At 39.6% G+C, this 22,101-nt stretch overlaps 1 protein-coding gene and 1 pseudogene across 1 annotated transcript; one reads left to right on the top strand and one right to left on the bottom strand.

Moving 5' to 3' along the window:
• Positions 1–6,167: 6,167 nt before the first annotated feature.
• Positions 6,168–20,589, top strand: LOC107760852 (putative xyloglucan 6-xylosyltransferase 3; annotated as a pseudogene).
• Positions 20,590–20,890: 301 nt separating this feature from the next.
• Positions 20,891–21,688, bottom strand: LOC107790086 (L10-interacting MYB domain-containing protein-like). The gene is made up of 2 exons (XM_016611988.1): positions 21,605–21,688; positions 20,891–21,511 (listed from the first exon to the last, which is right to left on the bottom strand). The coding sequence occupies exons 1-2, from the start codon at positions 21,686–21,688 to the stop codon at positions 20,891–20,893; spliced, it is 705 nt and encodes a 234-aa protein (XP_016467474.1).
• Between the last annotated feature and the right edge of the window lie 413 nt (positions 21,689–22,101).

Genomic DNA, 22,101 nt, shown 5'->3' with positions numbered 1-22,101 from the left:
TTGCTAAAAGAGAGGTCTTTGGACAAGTAGTCCAAACACCAGCTGGTATAAAGCCAGTTGGTCATAAATGGGTTTTTGTGCGAAAAATGAATGATAAAAATAAAGTTGAAAGATACAAGGCTCGCCTTGTTGCACAAGGATTCTCACAACGACCTGGAGTCGATTATGAAGAAACATATTCACCAATTATAAATGCCATAATATTTCGATATCTCATCAGTTTAGCCTTACGTGAAAGGCTTGAAATACATCTAATGGATGTGGTTACAACTTATCTGTACGGGTCACTTGATAATGAAATTTATATGAAAATCCCTGAAGGATTTAAAATGCCTGAAGCATATTCAAAATCTCGGTAAATGTACTCAATCAGATTACAAAGATCTTTGTACGGTTTAAAGCAATCTGGGCGCATGTGGTATAATCGCCTCAGTGAATATTTGCTGAAAGAGGGTTACATAAATGATGTTATTTGTCCATATATTTTTATAAAGAAAATGGCTTCAGAATTTGTTATACTTGCTGTTTATGTTGATGGCATCTTGTTGGAACTTCAGAAGAGCTCCAAAAAGCAATTGAATATCTTAAGAAAGAATTTAAGATGAAAGATCTTGGAAAGACAAAACTTTGTCTTGGTCTGCAAATTGAACATTTAGCAGACATGATCTTTATCCATCATTCTGCCTATACAGAAAGGGTCTTAAAACGCTTTTACATAGACAAAGCGCACCCATTGAGTACACCAATGGTTGTTCGATCACTTGAAGTGAATAAAGATTTATTCCGACCTCCAGAAGAGGATGAGTAGCTCCTTGGTCCCGAAGTACCCTATCTCAGTGCAATTGGTGCACTAATGTATCTTGCTAATGCTACAAGGCCTGACATAACATTTTCTGTTAATTTACTAGCAAGATATAGTTCTTCTCATACACGGAGACATTGGAACGGGATTAAGCATATATTGCGATATTTAAAGGGAACTCTTGATATGGGTTTGTTGTATGCTAACAAAGATAGTGTAGATCTTGTTGGTTATACAGGTGCAGGTTATTTATCTGATCCCCATAAAGCTAGATCTCAAACCGAGTACGTTTTTACATGTGGAGGTACTATCATATCATGACGCTCCACAAAGCAATCTATTATTGCTACTTCTTCAAATCATGCTGAAATAATAGCTATTCATGAAGCAAGTAGGGAATGCGTATGGTTGAGATCAATAATTCATTTTATTCGAGAAAAATATGGTTTGAAATGTGAGAAAAGACCCATAATTTTATACGAAGACAATGCTGCATGCATAGCCCAATTGAAGGGAGGATTTATAAAAGGAGATAGAACGAAACACATTTTACCAAAATTATTCTACAGACACGATCTTCAGAAAAATGGTGGCATTGATGTGCAACAAATCCGTTCAAGTGGTAATCTGGCAGATTTATTCACTAAATCTTTACCAACTTCAACTTTTGAGAAGATGGTATACAAGATTGGAATGCGGAGACTTAAATATTTGAAACAAGGTTTTTATTAGGGGGAGTAAAATACGCGATGTACTCTTTTTTCCTTACTAATGTTTTTTCCACAGGGTTTTCCTTATAAGGTTTTAATGAGGTACATTATCTTTTAATGAATATCCAAGGGGAAGTGTTATAAATATATTATATTATGGATGTTCATTTAGTACTCTGTTGTAAATAAGCTTCCTGAAGAAGCTTATCCATATGAGACCCCGCCGTAAATATGTTTATCTATTTAGTACTCCATTGGAAATAAGCCTCCTGGAGAAGCTTATCCTTTCGGTGCTCCGTTATGGATAAATATTACCCATGGTAGAAGATTATCTATATCTGGCACAACAGCTTAGAGTAGTAGCTTACAAGCAGCTTACACAACAACTTACAAGCAGCTTACACAGCAGCTTGTAGTATTAGCTTACACAGCAACTTGCAGTAGCAGCTTACACAACAACTTCCTTTCTTCTATAAATAGAGGAGAATTCAGTTCATTATGTACATAAATTTGAAGTTTGAATAATATATTAGTTTCTCTCTATACTTGTTTTTACTTTACTGTCTTTATTTTATAACATTTCTTTTACTTGTATGTAACTTTTTTTCTTTCTTTCCGAATTGGACTTGGGAGGTATGGTGAAAAATTGGGGTTCATTTGGCACGAGGTATTAGAAAAAATAATGCAAGAATTAGTTTTGTGCATTAAATCTTTGTATAATTAATACATATACTAGCTATATCATATTTGGTATTATGCTATATATAATTAATACATAGCAAACTATAATATTAACAATGCAAATATTTTTAAAACTTACATAAATATGATTAAAGACATAATTGCCCCTCAAATCCCTCAAAATCTATTCCAAATACTATCCATAACAGATAACATTAATGAAATATGGTGAAGATGTATTCTTCTTCAATACATAATAACTCATAAGAAAATGTTAAATCGAAACGGTTAAAGATAACATTAATTAAAATTATCTTATAGTACTATTATTTAGAAAATCAATTTTCTTTTTATTTTCTATTATTGACTTCTATGTAAGAATCCTGATCCATAACGGCTGACAATTCGCTTTTCTTGTGCAAATAATCAGTATTTTGTAGGGTAATAAAACAGCTGCAATAAAAATAGTGTACAAAGTTAAGAATGTGGAGGGTATTTTTATAAACAAATATTTTTTTTAGAAATTATGTAATCCCTTTAATACACTAAACCAAATAGTGGATAAAAAATAATCTCGGCATAACTAAGGCCAGCATTAATAATTTCAGCATTACTAATACACCTTATTCAACATTATTCTTATACTTCCTACCAAACGACCCCTTAATAGTATGTTTTTAAATTTTTAACAATTTTAAGCTTCTTATATAAGTGCAAAAATAGCACTTTTTAAAACCCCTATTTAAAGAAGAGTTGAAATTTATAAAGTTTTTAAAGTTAAGTCGCCTTAGAATCAACTGCAAACTCGTGAGACTAAGTTAAAAATTTTAAGTTTGAAGTTTCAAATTTAGACATAGTAGTTTGAAGTTGGAACTATTAGTTTGGGTATGAAGTTAGGCTTCCAATCCCCAACTTCATATGTCCGCCGTATGAAAACATTCAACCAAAAGTCTAACGCTGAAAACTAGCCAAGCCTAACTTCAAACACAAATGTCTGAAGTTCACTGCATTTACGCTTAGCTGCTTTTAACTTCATATTTTATTTTACGAAATTGAGACTCAGATTTTTTATGCTACACTTCAATCAATTAATACCACAATTTTTTTTGTTGGTGACACTAAGATCGTATCTCTTGCCTTATTCACATCACATATGTTTTATTGCATTTTTAGTTATTGTAATTCATGCTTCATTGTCAATTTTCTTTAAAAATTTGACCAATCTTGCCCTTAAAGATCATACATTGTTATTTTGGTGCTTTTTTTTTGGGGTTAAATTTTGATTCATATCAAAGAGTACTTTGGTGGGTGGGTGTTTGTGTGGAAGAACTGATCAACAGTATTATATTTTAGTGTGAGAAAATTAAATGCTAAAGAGAGTAACGCCTAAAGGTTTTAACTTATAAACACTAATGGTGTAAAAAGAAATTACATTAGTAATGTATTCTAACATGTTATAATAGAAACATGTATCAAGTAATTAATTATGTTCATCAAGATTTGGACAAATAGAAAGAAATGAGATTTGAGTCTGAAATCTCATAATTCTCAAATGATCACTTCATTGACCATGAAGTCACTCCCTCTTATGTCACGCAGTTACAACATAATATTGTAAGAACTTTTCTGCATTAGTCGCGTACAAAAATTACACTTATGCCTAAAAACTATGGTGTAATAAAGGTTGGTGATCTAATTTCTATACAATGGCGTATATATAAAGTCTTGTTTTACACTGTAATATCACCTAACTACCGATAATTAGTAAAATTAGTAACTCGGCCTGAAAAATAAACAGATAATTTTCTATTGCGCAATTGTTTTTACATTATAAGTAGATATATAAATTAAATTCATAATCGTATTTATAGAAACTCATTAAAAATAAAACTAAAAAAAAAAAAATGACACGATTCACAAGCAATGTGATGAAAATAGAAAGGAATAAGAAAAGAAAAAAGTAAAATGAGCTGGTTATGTTTCCTATTATAGCACTCTATCTAACTTCCACTTGCATGGCATGGGTGTCGTGGGATCAGGATACCATAGTCGGTATCCTTTCACCATAGATGCATACCCAAGGAAAATGCACTTTTTAGCCCTTGACTCTAATTTTCCATCATTTACATGCATATATGCAGGGCAACCAAATAACTTTAAATCGCAATAATTAGTAGGAGTACCTGATCATATTTCCTCTCGAGTCTTAAAGTTCAAAGATGCAGAAGGAGCTCGGTTAACAATATAACAAGTTGTAGAGATAGCTTCTGCCCAAAAGACATTTGTCAACCCAGTATTTGAAATCATGCAACGAGCCATTTCCAAAAGAGTTCTATTCATCCTTTCTGCCATACCATTTTGCGGAGGTGTCATTCTCACAGTACGATGTCGACCGATTCCTTCATTCTTGCAAAATTCGTTGAATTCATCATTACAAAATTTCAAGTCATTATCTGTTCTAAGCCGCTTAACCTGTTTTTCTGTTTGTTTCTCAATCAAAACTTTCCATTGTTTGAAATTTAAGAAAACATCACTTTTATTTTTCAGGAAATAAACCCAAACTTTCCTTGAATAATCATCAATGAAAGTTAACATATACCTGACACCACCTTTTGATGGGGTACGTGAAGGACCCCAAAGATCTGAATGAATGTAATCCAAAGTATCTTTTGTTCTATGAATCATTGAAAATTTGAAGCTGACTCTTTTCTGCTTCCCGAACATACAATGTTCACAGAACTCCATATTTCCGGTACTTTGGCCACATAAGAGATCTCTTTTGCTCAGGATGGAAAGACCTTTTTTACTAATATGCCCCAATCGCATATGTCACAATTTGGTGATGTTAGAATTTGATTTATCTGATGTTGAAATTGCAGCAGTACCTGTAACAGTAAATCCCAATAGAGTATACAACGTACCAGATCTGCATGCTTTTATGATCACAAGAGCACCATGAGAAACTTTTAGAACTCCACCTTCACATGTATACTTGCACCCAAGAGATTCTAGAGTGCCCAAAGAGATGAGATTTTTCTTCAAGTCAGGAACATGTCTAACATCGGTGAGAGTTCTCATCACACCATCATGCATTTTGATTCGGACTATACCTTTTTCTATAACTTTGCAGGCAATATTGTTGCCCATCAAAACAACACCACCTCCAATAGATTCATGTGTGGTAAATAAATCCCGATTGAGATACATATGATAAGAACAATCCGAATCTAAAATCCACTAATTGTTAGATTTGAAACTATTATTAGTTGCTAAAAAAATAGTTTCCTCAATCTCATCAGCGGCTACACTTGCTTCGGCAGTGTCAGTATTTTTGTGCTCATTTTTCTTTTCTGTATGCTTTTCTTTTTTTTTCAATTTAAAGCATTCAGAAATAATGTGACCTTTCTTATGACGGCAAACTCCCCGTCCGTCATTTTATCCGGCTTCTTCTCATTTCCTTGGAGTGCCAAATCTAAGCCATCCTGAATTAGGATAGCTTCCATCTTTGATTGTCACATTCTGAAGTTTGCATTCCGGTCAAATTTCTCAACATAAGACTTTGTTAGAGTCATTTTTGGCTATTTAAACTAACCCGGTTAGATCTGGCTCTAATACTAATTTTTTAGGATCGGGAACCCGGGTAGTGCGATATTTAGCCAAACAATGTTATAATGATAATAACAAAGACAATGCAAGTTGATAACAACGAGAATTAAAGCATATAAAGAAGGCACCAATTTAACGTGGTTCGGTCAGTATGACCTACGTCCACAAGCGGAGAAAAGCAATTTCACTATAGTAGCAAGATTACAAAAGAGAGTACAAAATTATAGTAAATACTCTAATCAACCCAAAAAATTCCTAGAGAATATCATCACAAGATCACTCCAAAGAAGGGTTCACACAAGTATTTTTCGACACTCAATTCTCTTGCCAAATACTCTCAATTGCTAAAAGAGGAGAAGAAACAAGAAATGAAGAACTCAAATCTTGTTGGTGTGTTTGGAATGAGGTAGAATCAGCTCAATTTATAGTCAAAAGAATTGGAATTGCTGGGTATACAATTGGCCAACAAGACCTAGAACGAGAGGACATAATATGTCCAACGAGGGTCACTAAGGAAAAGCCATGAAGAAGCCAACAATGCTAATAATCATTGGCCAAAACTAGGCCACATATATTACAAAAAGCTTGGCTCCATGAAAATCCAAGATTTCCTAGCTATGTTAATGGCACCCATCGTGTTTTGCTGGTAATGTTCGACACTTAATTATTAGTAATATATAAGTCTTTATTTGTTAAAAGACTTGGTATATTTTCTATTTTATTTAAAACTTGAATTGAATTATAACCATAAATCTAAGTTTTAACTAACTTTAAGAGAACATGTATGTTCATGAAATTGATGACTATTTTGAATAGTTAATTTGCAGTATATAGTGGCTTAATTGTATTCGGAAAGAACTTTTCTTAAAAGTCTCGCTAAGATTTTTTTTTGGTTCGTCGCCCGGTGTCCGGTATTCGCATTGGGATCCGACTAAATTCGGATTCGCGCCGGGAAGTCTCACATTGGGGTAAAGCGCTCCCCAACAAATGCGACTCCGTATCCAGAGCTCAAACCCGAGACATCTGGTTAAGAATGAAAGAGTACTTGCCACTCTACCACAACCCTGGTTGGTATCACTAAGAAAAGTTGTTCTCACGTCTCATAAGTCTTTCTTCTTATTTTCTGTTATTCTAATTTTCTAACAGGTAACAGGTTCACCTCCAAATCCCTGTGACAATCCAATTGGTGATCATTATTTGTTAAAGTCAATAAAGAACAAGATTGATTATTGCAGAATTCACAACATAGAAATTGTGTACAACATAGCTCATTTGGATAATCAGCTATCAGGGTACTGGTCAAAATTGCCATGGATGGATAGTGATGCAATGTTCACAGACATGACATTTGAAATTCCATTATCTAAATATGATGGCAAAAATTTAATTATTCATGGATACCCTGAATTGTTAAATGAGAAATCTTGGGTTGAGACTGGGAGTTTTCTACTTAGAAATTGTCAATGGTCTTTAGATTTGCTTGATTCTTGGGCACCAATGGGACCAAAAGGTACAATTCGCGACGATGCTGGAAAAATGTTAACAGCAAATTTAAAGGGTAGACCTAATTTTGAAGCAGATGATCAATCAGCACTGATATGCCTTTTGATTTCGCGGAACAATAAGTAGATTGATAAGGTGTTTATTGAGAGGTCTTATTATTTACATGGATATTGGGCAGGTTTAGTTGATCGATACGAGGAAACGATCGAGAAATACAAACCAGGTTTTGGTGATGAGAGATGGCCATTTGTGTCACATTTTGTTAGTTGTAAGCCTTGTGGGAGTTATGGGGATTATCCGGTTGAGAAGTATTTGAAGAGTATGGAGAGAGCTTTTAATTTTGCAGATAATCAAGTGCTTAAGTTGTATGGTTTTTGTCACGATCCGAAATTTTTCACCGACGGGATCGTGATGGCGCCTAACATTTTACTTGCTCGGCAAGCCAACGTTAGAGAATCATTAACCAATTCCTTATTTCATTCAGTAATTAACAATAATTGACTAAGATGAAATATAATAAGTGCGGAATATCATAAAACTGTATTAACTGCTACCACCCGGATCTGGAGTCACAATTCACGAGCATTCTAGAATTTACGACAAGTAATAGTCTGAAATAAATACAACTGTCTGAATGAAAGAAAACAGTAGGACATAAAGATAGACGGGGACTTCAAGGTCTGTGAACGCCGACAGATCTACCTTGAGTCTCTGGACAGCAGACCAGCAGCAAATCTCGATCAACCTGAGCCGGTATCAAAATCTGCACAGAAAGTGCAGAGTGCAACATCAGTACAACCGACCCCATGTACTGGTAAGTGTCGAACCTAACCTCAGCGAAGTAGTGACGAGGCTAGGACAAGACACACACATATAACCTGAACAGTATAATCATGCTAGTGGCAACAACAGTAAATAAAGCAATAACGCAGAAATAATGGGAAGGGGGCATACAGTGGGGGAATACAACATGAAGAGTGAGAATAATGAAAAGACAGAATTAAACAGAAAATCCTTAAACGAATTGAGCAATTAAGACAGCAAAGGAAAATTGCACGGCATCACTCTTCGTGCTTTTACTCTCAACCTCACCAAATAACAAATAAGACTGCACGGCATCACCCTTCGTGCTTTTACTCTCTTCCTCACAATATAAATAATTCATTCACGGCATCACCCTTCGTGCTTTACACTCTTCCTCACAATATAAATAAATTATGCGCGACATCACCCTTCGTGCTTTACACTCTTCATCACCCTTCGTGCTTTACACTCTTCCTCACAATATAATTAAATTATGCACGGCATCACCCTTCGTGCTTTACACTCCTCCTTACAATATAAATAAATCATGCACGGTACCACCCTTCGTGCTTTACACTCTTCCTCACAATGCATAGAATCAATAACAACGGATAGAGAGAAGTTTCACAAGAAATCAATATTTCATAAATGATTACTTTCACAATTTAACATCTCAACTTCGAATCAATATTCACAATTTTATCGACCTTGGTGGAATCGGATACAAGTCTTCCAACATTTCAACAACAACAATAAGCATGGAGAACAAGATTTAAGACTACAAATTTGCAAGAAATGGAATTTCACTCGCATGCTATGACTCGACCACAACGTATAGATTCTCGTCACCTCAACTATACGTCGTATTCAACAACAAAACACGTAGGAAATACTCACACAATACCTATTCCCTCAAGCCAAAGTATACTCACACAATACCTATTCCCTCAAGCCAAAGTTAGACACAACACTTACCTCGCTCCGAATGCCACTTAATTCTCAATCACAACTTTTCCTTTGGAATTCACCTCCAAACCACTCGTATCTATTCAAAAATGACTCAAAGATATCAAATATTGCTAAAGGAATCAATTATATTTCATAAATTAAATTTCCCAAATTTTCCTCCAAAATTCAAAAAATCGACCCCGGGCCCGCTTGGCCAAAGCCCGAGGTTCGGACCAAAATCCTTTTACCCATTCATCCTCGAGCCCGAATATATAATTGATTTTGAAATCCGAACCCCAAATTTAGGTCTAAATCCCCAAATTTTCGAAATTTCTAGTTTCTACCCTAACCCTTAATTCTACCATGAAAACTCTAGATTTTTGGTTGAAAATTCAAGAAATGTAATGGGTAATTGAAAGAAAATGGTTTAGAATCACTTACCAATAATTTGGGGAAGAAATGACTCTAGAAAAATCGCCTCTCACCGTTTGGTTTTTGAGAAAAATGAGTTTTTGGCTAAAATCACGTTTTTGGATTCTATTAAGTGCTGGGCGACAGTGTTCATCGCGTTCGCGAGAGCACTATCGCATTCGCAAAAGGGTATTGGCTGCCAAGCCTTCGCGTTCGCGAGACCCAGCTCGCATTCGCGATAATTACTCCCCCTGGACTTCGCGTTCGCGAGACATGTCTCGCGTTCGCGATGAAGCAACGACCAAACCTCCCTAGGTCCCCACATGCTTCGCGTTCGCGTTGAGCCAGTCGCGTTCGCGAAGGGTAAGCCCCACATCACTTCGCGTTCGCGACCAGGCCTTCGCGTTCGCGAAGAAGAAAACTTTAGCTGCCCAGTTTACTCTTCGCGTTCGCGAGAGTACCTTCGCGAACGCGAAGAAGGACATGCCAGGACACAGACTCTGCAGAAAAATCAGATTTTCAAAGTCCAAAACATCCCGTGGCCTATCCGAAATTCACCCGAGCCCTCGAGGCTCCAAACCAAATATGCACACAAGTCTAAAAATATCATACGAACTTGCTCGCGTGATCAAATTGCTAAAATAACACCTAGAACTACGAATCTAGCACCAAATCAAATGAAATTCTCAAGAACACTTTAAAAATTCTATTTTCTCAACCGAAGGTCCGAATCACGTCAAATCAACTCCGTTTCTCACCAAATTTCTCAGACATGTCTTAAATATCATAATGAACCTGTACCAGGCTCCGAAACCAAAATACGGACCCGGTACTAACAATTTCAAATATTAATCAATTCTTAAAAATAATTAATTTTCAGACTTTTAATTTTCATCAAAAATTCATAACTTGAGCTAGGGACCTCCGAATTCGATTCCGGGCATACGCCCAGGTCCCATAATTCGATACGGACCCACTGGGACCGTCAAAATATGGATCCCGGCCCATTTACCAAAAAGGTTTACCGAAGTCAACTAAATTCAACTTTTAAGGCAAAAATTCTTATTTTTATTAGTTTTCAACATAAAACTTTCTGGAAACCTGCCCGGACTGCGCACACAAATCGAGGAGGATAAAAATGAGATTTTTAAGGCTTAAGAGTGCAGATTCGAGTTCTAAAACATAAGATGACCCTTTTGGGTCATCACAATCTCTACCTCTAAAACAACCGTTCGTCCTCAAACGGACATAGAAAAGTACCTGGACTGGTGAAAAGGTGGGGATATCTACTCCGCATATCGGACTCGGACTCCCAAGTAGCTGCCTCAATAGGCTGACCCTTCCACTTCACTCGAACTGAAGGGTAACTCTTTGATCTCAACTGGCGAACTTGCCGGGCTAGAATTGCCACTGGCTCCTCCTCGTAAGTCAAATCCTTGTCCAACTGGACAGAGCTGAAATCTAACACATGGAACGGATCGACGTGATACTTTCGAAGCATGGACACATGGAATACCAGATGAACAACTGATAAACTAGGTGGCAACGCAAGCTTGTAAGCCACCTCTCCCACTCTCTCCAGAATCTCAAAAGGTCCGATATACCTAGGACTCAACTTGCCCTTTTTTTTGAACCTCATTACACCCTTCATGGGTGATACCCGAAGTAACACTCTCTCTCCGACCATGAATGCAACATTACGAACTCTACGGTCGGCATAACTCTTCTGCCTGAACTGAGCTGTGCGAAGTCGATCCTGAATAATCTTGACCTTATCCAAGGCATCATGTACTAAGTCTGTGCCTAACAACCGAGCCTCTCCCGGCTCGAACCACCCAACTGGCGACCGACACCGCCTACCATATAACGCCTCATAGGGAGCCATCTGAATGCTCGACTGGTAGCTGTTGTTGTAGGCAAACTCTGCAAGGGACAAGAACTGATCCCACGATCCTCCGAAGTCTATAATACAAGCGCGGAGCATATCCTCTAAGATCTGAATAGTACGCTCGGACTGCCAGTCCATCTGAGGATGGAATGTTGTGCTCAACTCAACCCACGTACCCAACTCACATTATACTGCCCTCCAAAAGTGCGAGGTAAACTGCATACCTCGATCAGAAATGATAGACATGGGTACACCATGAAGACGAACGATCTCACGAATATAAATCTCTTCTAACCGCTCCGAGGAATAGGTAACTACCACAGGAATGAAGTGCACTGACTTAGTCAGCCTGTCCACAATAACCCAAACTGCATCGAACTTCCTCTGAGTCCGTGGGAGTTCAACAACAAAATCCATAGTGATACGCTCCCACTTCCACTCAGGAATATCTAACCTCTGAAGTAAACCACCAGGTCTCTGATGCTCACACTTTACCTGCTGGCAATTTAGGCACCAAGCTACATAGGCAACTATGTCCTTCTTCATTCGCCTCCACCAATAATGCTGCCTCAAGTCTTGATACATCTTGGCGGCGCCCGGATGAATAGAATACCGGGAACTGTGGGACTCCTCAAGGATCAACTCACGAATTCCATCTACATTAGGCATATAGATACGACCCTGCATCCTCAAAACTCCGTCATCTCCAACAGTAACCTGCTTGGCACCACCGTGCCGCACTGTGTCTCTAAGGACAAGTAAATGAGGATTGTCATCATGCCGATCGCTGATGCGCTCAAACAAAGAAGACCGAGCAATTGTACAAGCTAGAACACGGCTGGGCTCAGAAATATCCAACCTCACGAACTGGTTGGCCAAGGCCTGAACATCCAATGCAAGCGGTCTCTCACTGGAATATATTCAAGGCTACCCATACTAGTTGATTTTCTACTCAAAGCATCGGCCACCACATTGGCCTTCCCGGGAAGATACAATATGGTGATATCATAGTCTTTCAATAGCTCCAGCCACCTCCTCTGCCTCAAATTGAGTTCCTTCTGCTTGAACAAATACTGCAAGCTCCGATGATCAGTGAATACCTCATATGGCACGCCGTAAAGGTAGTGCCTCCAAATCTTCAACGCGTGAACAATGGCTGCCAGCTCTAGATCATGAATAGGGTAATTCTTCTCGTGAACCTTCAGCTACCGTGAAGCATATGCAATAAGCTTGCCACCCTACATCAATACCGCACCCAGACCAATACGAGATGCGCCACGATATACTGTATAAGATCCTGAACATGTGGGTAACACCAATACCGGTGCCATGGTCAAAGCAGTCTTGAGCTTCTGAAAGCTCGCTTTACACTCGTCTGACCACCTGAACGGGGCACCCTTCTGGGTCAATCTGGTCAACGGGGCTTCTATGGATGAAAACCCCTCCACAAATCGACGGTAATAGCCCGCCAAACCCAAGAAACTACGGATCTCTGTAGCTGATGTGGGTCTAGGCCAGTTCTGAACTGCCTCAATCTTCTTAGGATCCACCTGAACACACTCTGCTGATACAACGTGACCCAAGAAAGCAACTGAACTCAACCAAAACTCGTATTTTGAGAACTTAGCATATAATTGGCTGTCTTTCAGAGTCTGAAGAACGATCCGAAGGTGCTGCTCATGCTCCTCTCGACTGTGGGAGTAGATCAAGATATCATCAATAAACACAACCACAAAGGAATTCAAGTAGGGTTTGAATACCCAGTTCATCAAATCCATGAATGCTGCTGGGGCATTTGTCAGCCCAAATGACATCACTAGAAACTCATAATGCCCATACCGAGTCCGAAAAACTGTCTTAGGAACATCGGATGCCCTAATCCTCAACTGATGGTAACCAGATCTCAAATTTATCTCTGAAAACACCTTGGCTCCCTGAAGCTGATCAAATAAATCATCAATCCTCGGCAATGGATATTTGTTCTTGATGGCGACTTTGTTCAACTGCCGATAATCTATACACATCCTCATCGATCCATCTTTCTTCTTCACAAACAACACAGGTGCACCCCAGGGCGAGACACTAGGTCTAATGAAACCTTTATCAAGCAAATCTTGCAACTTCTCCTTCAATTCTTTCAACTCTGGCGGGGCCATGCGATCTGGCAGAATGGAAATAGGCTGAGTGCCCAAAGCCAAATCAATGCAGAAATCAATATCCCTCTCGGGTGGCATCCCCGGCAAGTCTGCAGGAAACACCTCTGGGAACTCACGAACAACCGGCACCGAATCTATGGAAGGAACCTCCGCACTAGAATCACGGACATAAGCCAAATAAGCTAAACACCCCTTGTCAACCATATGCCGAGCCTTCACATAAGAGATAACCCTGCTGGCAGAATGGCCAAGATTTCCTCTCCACTCTAATCGAGGCAACCCCTGCAAGGCTAAGGTCACTATCTTGGCGTGACAATCTAATATAGCATGATAAGGTGACAGCCAATCCATACCCAATATGACATCAAAATCAACCATGTCGAGAAGTAGAAGATCTACACGAGTCTCAAGACTCCCAATGGTGACCACACACGAACGATAAACACGATCTACAATAATAACATCTCCCACTAGTATGGACACATACACAGGAGCACTCAGAGAATCACGGGGCACAACCAAATAGGAAGCAAAATGGGATGACACATAGGAGTAAGTAGATCCCAGATCAAATAGAACTGAAGCATCTCTACTGCAAACTGAAACAGTACCTGTGATAACAGCGTCAGATGACTCAGCCTCAGGCCTGGCTGGGAAAGCATAACATCGGGGATGGGCCCCACCACCCTGAACTATGTCCCTGGGATGACCTTTAGCTGGCTGGTCTCCACCTCTAACGGCCTAACCTCCACCTCTAACAGTCTGGCCTCTACCTCTGGCTGCCTTACCCCTGCCTCTGGCTGGCTGAGTAGGTGGTGCAGCAACTGGTGCCGGAACCATGGCACGAGAACTCTGATGCTGTGAGCTACCCGTTGCCCGAGGGCAAAATCTAGCAATGTGCCTCGGATCACCACAAGTATAACATAACTTCGGCTGTTGTGATTGTTGACCCTGCAACTGACCCTGTCGACCTGAATAACCACCCTGATGACTTTGGAGTGGAGGTGCACTAATAGGAGCTGGTGGTGCACTGTAGGCTAGATGGTCGGAATAATGCATCTGAGGGCCACGACCACCTGAGGCACCGTGGGATGCCTAGAGCACTGAATGAAATGGTCTGGGAGGATGGCCTCTACCAAAAGTACTCTCGCCTCTAGGTGAGGCACCGTTGAACTCACCGGAATGACGAGGTCTCTTGTCATACCCCTGACCTCCCTGAGTAAGAACTAGTTCGACTCATCTGGCGACATTAGCAGCCGCCTGAAAAGAAATCTCACTCCCAGTCTCCTTAGCCATCTACAATCTGATAGGCTGAGCAAGTCCATCAATAAACCTCCTCACCCTCTCTCTATCAGTGGGAAGCAGGAGAATAGCATGACGGGCTAAATCCACAAAACGGGTCTCATACTGAGTAACAGTCATACTACCATGCTGGAGAAGCTCGAACTGACGGCGAGTCATTTGAAATGCAGCAAAATCGACCCCATTGGTCTCCACTATACCCATGTTCCGTAAAACCTCGTGACAGCTGTCAAGATACTCCTGGGGATCTTCTGAAGGAGCACCACTGAAGTGAACAGGAAAGATCTTGATAAACCTGTCTAATCTCCATAATGCCTCAGAGGACATAGTTGGCCCATCTCCGACCTGTGTCGCAATAACCGGCTGAACTAATCCGACTGGCTGAGCTGCTGGAGCCTGATATTGGGGAGCAATCTGCTCTGGAGTGGGAGTGGTAGGAGTCAGGGCTCCTCCTCCAGCCTGAGAGACTGCTGGTGCCATGGGAAATGCGCCCATCTGGGCCACACTCTCCATAAGGCCCACCAAACGGACCAAAGCATCCTGAAGTACTGGGGTGGCAATGAACCCCTCCGGAACCTGAGCTGGTCCGGCAGGAACAGCCTAGACTGGAACCTCCTCCTCAAGCTCTATATGAGGCTCCACTGCTGGGGCTGCTTGTCGGGCTCTAGGCTGAGCCCTGCCCCTGGCCCTGCCTCGGCCTCTGGCACGGCCTCGACCTCGACCTCTGCCCTACATAGGAGCTGCTACTGGAGGCTCTAGCTGCTACTCAGCTGAGGAAGTGGTACGTGTTCTCGCCATCTGCAAGAGAATAAGAGTAGAAGAGTTCAATCAGTATAGAGAAAGCAAAATCACACGACAGAGAAGAAAAGAAGTGAAACTTGTTCCTAAACTTCGCCTCTGGAAGATAAGCACAGACGTCTCCGTACCGATCCTCCAGACTCTACTAAGCTTGCTCGTGAATCGTGAGACCTAGGCAACCTAGTGCTCTGATACCAACTGTCACGACCCAAAATTTTTCACCGGCGGGACTGTGATGACGCCTAACATTTCACTTGCTAGGCAAGCCAACGTTAGAGAATCAGTAACCAATTCCTTATTTTCATTCAGTAATTAACAATAATTGACTAAGATGAAATATAATAAGTGCGGAATATCATAAAACTGTATTAACTACTACCACCCGGATCTGGAGTCACAATTCACGAGCATTCTAGAATTTACGACAAGTAATAGTCTGAAAGAAATACAACTGTATGAATGAAAGAAAACAGTAGGACATAAAGATAGACGGGGTTTTCAAGGTCTGTGAACGCCGACAGATCTATCTTGAGTCTCCGGACAGCAGAGCAGTAGCAAATCTCGATCAACCTGAGCCGGTATCAAAATCTGCACAGAAAGTGCAGAGTGCAACATCAGTACAACCGACCCCATGTACTGGTAAGTGTCGAACCTAACCTCGGCGAAGTAGTGACGAGGCTAGGACAAGACACACACATATAACCTGAACAGTATAATCATGCTAGTGGCAACAATAGTAAATAAAGCAATAACGCAGAAATAATGGGAAGGGGGCATACAATGGGGGAATACAACATGAAGAGTGAGAATAATGAAAAGACAAAATTAAACAGAAAATCCTTAAACGAATTGAGCAATTAAGACAGCAAAGGAAAACTGCACGGCATCACCCTTCGTGCTTTTACTCTCAACCTCACCAAATAACAAATAAGACTGCACGGCATCACCCTTCGTGCTTTTACTCTCTTCCTCACAATATAAATAATTCATGCACGACATCACCCTTCGTGCTTTACACTCTTTCACACAATATAAATAAATTATGTACAGCATCACCCTTCATGCTTTACACTCTTCCTCACATTATAATTAAATTATGCACGGTATCACCCTTCGTGTTTTACACTCTTCCTTACAATATAAATAAATTATGCACGGTATCACCCTTCGTGCTTTACTCTCTTCCTCACAATTCACAGAATCAATAACAACGGATAGAGAGAAGTTTCACAAGAAATCAATATTTCATAAATGATTACTTTCACAATTTAATATCTCAACCTCGAATCAATATTCACAATTTTATCGACTTTGGTGGAGCCGGATACAAGTCTCTCAACATTTGAACAACAACAATAAGCATGGATAACAAGATTTAAGACTACAAATTTGTAAGAAATGGAATTTCACTCGCATGCTATGACTCGATCACAACATATAGATGCTCGTCACCTCAACTATACGTTGTATTCAACAACAAAATATGTAGCAAATACTCACACAATACCTATTCCCTCAAGCCAAAGTTAGACACAACACTTACCTCGCTCCGAAGGCCACTTAATTCTCAATTACATCTTTTCCTTTGGAATTTACCTCCAAACTACTCGTATCTATTCAAAAATGACTCAATGATATCAAATATTGCTAAAGGAATCAATTATATTTCATATATTAAATTTCCCAAATTTTTCTCCAAAAGTCCAAAAATTGACCCTAGGCCCGCTTGGTCAAAACCCGAGGTTCAGACCAAAATCCTTTTACCCATTCATCCCTGAGCCCGAATATATAATTGGTTTTGGAATCCTAGCCCAAATTGAGGTCTAAATCCCCAAATTTTTGAAATCCTTAGTTTCTACCCTAACCCCTAATTCTACCATGAAAACTCTAGATTTTTGGTTGAACATTTAAGAAATGTAATGGGTAATTGAAAGAAAATGGTTTAGAATAACTTACCAATAATTTGGGGAAGAAATGACTCTTGAAAAATCGCCACTCACCGTTTAGTTTTTGAGAAAAATGAGTTTTTGGCTAAAATCCCGTTTTTGGATTCTGTTAAGTGCTGGCCGACAGTGTTCATCGCGTTCGCGAGAGCATTTTCGCGTTTGCGAGACCCATCTCGCGTTCGCGATGATTACTCCCCCTGGCCTTCGTGTTTGCGATCAATATTTTTGGTAAATGGGCCCGGATCCGTATTTTGATGGTCCCAGTGGGTCCGTATCAAATTATGGGACCTGGGCGTATGCCCGGAATCGAATTCGGAGGTCCCTAGCTCAAGTTATGAATTTTTGATGAGAATTAAAAGTCTAAAAATTAATTGTTTTTAAGAATTGATTGATGTTTGGCATTGTTAGTACCGGGTCCGTATTTTAGTTCCGGAGTCTGGTACAAGTTCATTATGATATTTAAGACATGTCTGAGAAATTTGGTGAGAAACGGAGTTGATTTGACGTGATTCGGATCTTCGGTTGAGAAAATAGAAATTTTAAAGTGTTCTTGAGAATTTCATTTGATTTGATGCTAAATTCGTAGTTCTATGTATTATTTTGGCGATTTGATCGCGCGAGCAAATTCCTATGATATTTTTAGACTTGTGTGCATATTTGGTTTGGAGCCCCGAAGGCTCGGGTGAGTTTCGGATAAGCCACGGGATATTTTGGACTTTGGAAATCTTATTTTTTTGCAGAGTCTATGTTCTCGCATGTCCTTCTTCGCATTCGTAAAGGTACTCTCGCGAACGCGAAGAGTAAACTGGGCAGCTAAAGTTTTCTGCTTCGCGAACGCGAAGACCTGATCGCGAACGCGAAGTGATGGGGGACTTACCCTTCACGCACGCGACTGGCTCAACGCGAATGCGAAGCATGTGAGGACCTGGGGGGTTTGATCGTTGCTTCATCGCGAACGCGAGACATGTCTCGCGAACGCGAAGGCCAGGGGGAGTAATCATCGCGAACGCGAGATGGGTCTCGCGAACGCGACAATGCTCTCGCGAACGCGATGAACACTGTATTAGACTTTTAATTCTCATAAAAAATTCATAACTTGAGCTAGGGACCTCCGAATTCGATTCCGGGCATACGCCCAGGAACAAGTGCTTGAGAGTCCGATGATCTGTAAATACCTCACAAGACATACGAAGCTACCAGAATCGTCATAACATCGACCCGAGGTTGTTTACCAATAATTTTGACCGTAGTCAACTCTAGCCATTTTCAAGGTCAAAAATCAAGTTTTATTTAAAACATCACAGTTAGACTTTGCAGAAATCAACACAGACCATGTACGCAAGTCAAAAATCATCAAATAGCAATAAGAAAAGTCCCAAGTCATATAAAAGGGAAGCTAGTACTCAAAACACCGATCGGGTCATTACATTCTTCACCTCTAAAAGAAATATTCGTCCTCGATGGGACATAGAAATGTACCTGTACTGGTAAAAAATACGGATATCTACTCCTCATATCGGACTCAGACTCCCAAGTAGTCTCTTCAGTTGGCTGCCTCTCCAACATACTTTCAAAGAAGGATTATCCTTAGAACTCAACTTTCTAACCAACTGATCTAGAATGTCCTCTAGTTATTCCTCATAAATCAAATCCTCATCAAGATGCACTGCGCTGAAGTTAAAAACATGTGACCTATCTTCATGGTACTTCTGAAAATGGAAACATGAAATAGTGAATGTACCCCTACTAGGTTAGGAGGCAATGCAAGCTGATAAGCAACCTTCCAAACTCTCTCCAAGATCTTAAATGGGCCAATAAAACTCCGGCTCAATTTTTCCTTCTTCCCAAATTGCATCACGCCCTTCATATGCGAAACTCAGAGAAGAATCTTCTTACCCTTCATGTAAGTCACATCACGAACCTTCCTATTAGCATAACTCTTTTGTGTGGATGGTGTTGTACGAAGCCTTCCTGAATCAACACCTTCTCCAAAGCATCACTAACTAAATTTGTGCCTATTAATCTAGCCTCACTGGGCTTAAACCATCTAACCAGAGAACGACATCGCCTGCCATATAAGGCCTTATATGGAGCCATTTGGATACTAAGACTGATAGTTGTTATTTTAGGAAAATTTCGCTAGAGGTAGAAACTAGTCCCTCTGACCTCCGAAAATGATAGTGCATGCCCTCAACATATCCTCCCAAATATAAATGGTCCGCTTGGACTAACTGTCCGTTTGAGGGTGAAACACAGTATAAAACTCAACCTGTGTGCCAAACTCACGTTGTACAGCTCTCCAAAAGTGTGAAGTGAATTGCGTGCCACTATCTGAAATGATAGAAACGAGCACACCATGCATGCAAATAATCTATCTGATGTAGATCTGAGAACACCGCTATGAAGGGTAGGAAGTCATCAGCGGGATGAAATGCGCGGACTTGATCAACTGGTCCATAATGGCCCAAAAAGCGTAATACTTCCTCAAGGTCCGTGGTAAGCCTACCATAATGTTTATAGTGATGCGCTCCTACAAAATCAATTTACCTATTATTTGGCACAAAGCCATCCATTCCTTCTTATCTTGCTCCCTCTATATTTCCTCCGGTTCTTCTTCATCTTCATCATTTGATGAATAACTTGGATAAGGATCTAACAAGTCGCTAAAGTTCGAACTCTCCATTTAACTGAAATGGAAACATAAAATTAACTAACTGGCTAATTGCAGACCATCTCAACCCATTTCTCCATTTTCCATTGCAAGCTAGGAAACATACACATAACTGAAGCTAGGAATTATTTTCCATTACTTCATTTCTGCCAGACAACACATGACCATTGCAAGTTAGGAAACATACAAGGATGCATATCATAATATCTTTAGTTGTAACATAGATATTTCCATGCATCAGATTAGTAGCTACCTATACAGCACCAGAACACATCTCACTATAATATAAAGAAGGGGCAAGCAAAATGGTAATCTTTTTTTACTTTTTTTGTGTAGATAGGTAGGCAACAATCAAGCAAATAAAAGGTAGCAACTAATCTGTTGTTGTTAATCCTCAAATGAAAGGTAGCAAATGAAAGGCAACAATCAAGCAAATGAAAGGTAGCTACATCCCAGACAACGCATAAAGCAAAGATGAGTCCTACGATCAATGAAGTTAGCACCATAACTGAAGGTTACACATAGATATGTAGAAAAATGTTCCGTGCATGTTTACACATAAAAACCATAACTGAAGCTTACACATGAAACCATAATAAAGTTTACACATACAACTATAATATTCGAATACGGAACAATAAAAATATTCAACCACAACAACACATTATCCATTTTTTTTGAGGTATAACTGATAGTTAAACTTCAACCAAGACTTGCGAGCTTCATCAGTAGGCATCCCAAAAAATATTTGTCGGTTATTTTTCTTGCGGAACATATTCATAGTGAAACTGTAAATTTCACTCCCTGCTAGAATATTAGGAATTTGTTCCAACTTGCCAATACACTTCTCGATGGATGTCTCATCAACTGCAGGAGATGTTGCAGTGCTTTTGCTAGACATAAACTCTATGAGAGAGTGTATATCCTCTTTTATTAATGGTGCAGCTGTTTTTTTCTTTTTTCTTACTTGACTACTAGTGCTAACACCATCAGTTGATTTTTGTCTTTTTAGTGATGACTCTGGAAACATAACAGAATTTATATTCTGTAGATCATCACTTTCATCGCTCATTTCATCATTAATAAGAGTAAAGTGTTCTTTGTCACAACCATTAATATCATTTATTCCCTCTTCGTCAAGATTTAGTCCAATGCCGGACGATTGTTCTTGATTTGTTGCACGTGCTCTTTCTCCTGTGGCAACAACATCAGCAAATAGTGCATCGTAGCGAAACCATATGAGCGAAAGATCTTTGTTCCTAAATTTTTTATATCGAGCATTCTCCTGAAAATAAATTCAAAGCCACTTTAAGCTAAAAAAGAAATTTAGCAATGAAAAAGAAAAAGAACCACACATGTAGCAATATGAGATATGTACCTTAAGTTTTCGCACCCACCAATCATCATCTGCTATAATTGTATTTTTTGTGGCATCCCATCCTAAATCTGTCTCTCCTCTCATCAACTACTTAAAAAGTGTCCATTCGGCTTTCATGTAATCCTAATGGTTTTTGTCACGACCCAAAACTAACCTATGTCGTGATGGCGCCTATCGTGGAACTAGGCAAGTCGACTCATTTCCAAAACAATTCGATATTTTCATTTCAAAGAAAATTTCAAGGTTATTTAACATAAAATCTCCATTTAAAGAGTTCAAATAAAAAAACAGAAGTGCGGAAAAGAAAAGCCCGACATCGGGATGTCACTAGTCATGAGCATCTACTACAATCTGTCTAACAATATCAAGGCTAACTCAGCCTAGAAAATAGCTAAATACAACTAGAGAAAGATAAGAGGTGGAAGAGCAGGGGCTGTGATCGCCAAACAGCTACCTTACTATCTCTAAGAAAAAAATCTGCAACCAGAACACTCAAT

The sequence above is a fragment of the Nicotiana tabacum genome, chromosome 24 (genome assembly GCF_000715075.1).
Source record: "Nicotiana tabacum cultivar K326 chromosome 24, ASM71507v2, whole genome shotgun sequence".
NCBI lineage: Eukaryota > Viridiplantae > Streptophyta > Magnoliopsida > Solanales > Solanaceae > Nicotiana > Nicotiana tabacum.
Note: the sequence above shows the minus strand (reverse complement) of the source record. Positions and strands in the feature narration are given on the sequence as shown.

What these genes read in the sequence shown, in the direction of transcription:
- LOC107790086 (XM_016611988.1), bottom strand. Translation starts at nt 21,688, where the DNA reads ATGAGAGGAGAGACAGATTTAGGATGGGATGCCACAAAAAATACAATT. An exon ending in GGTGGGTGCGAAAACTTAAG is followed by an intron (nt 21,512 to 21,604) that starts GTACATATCTCA and finishes ATTTATTTTCAG; the next exon opens with GAGAATGCTCGATATAAAAA.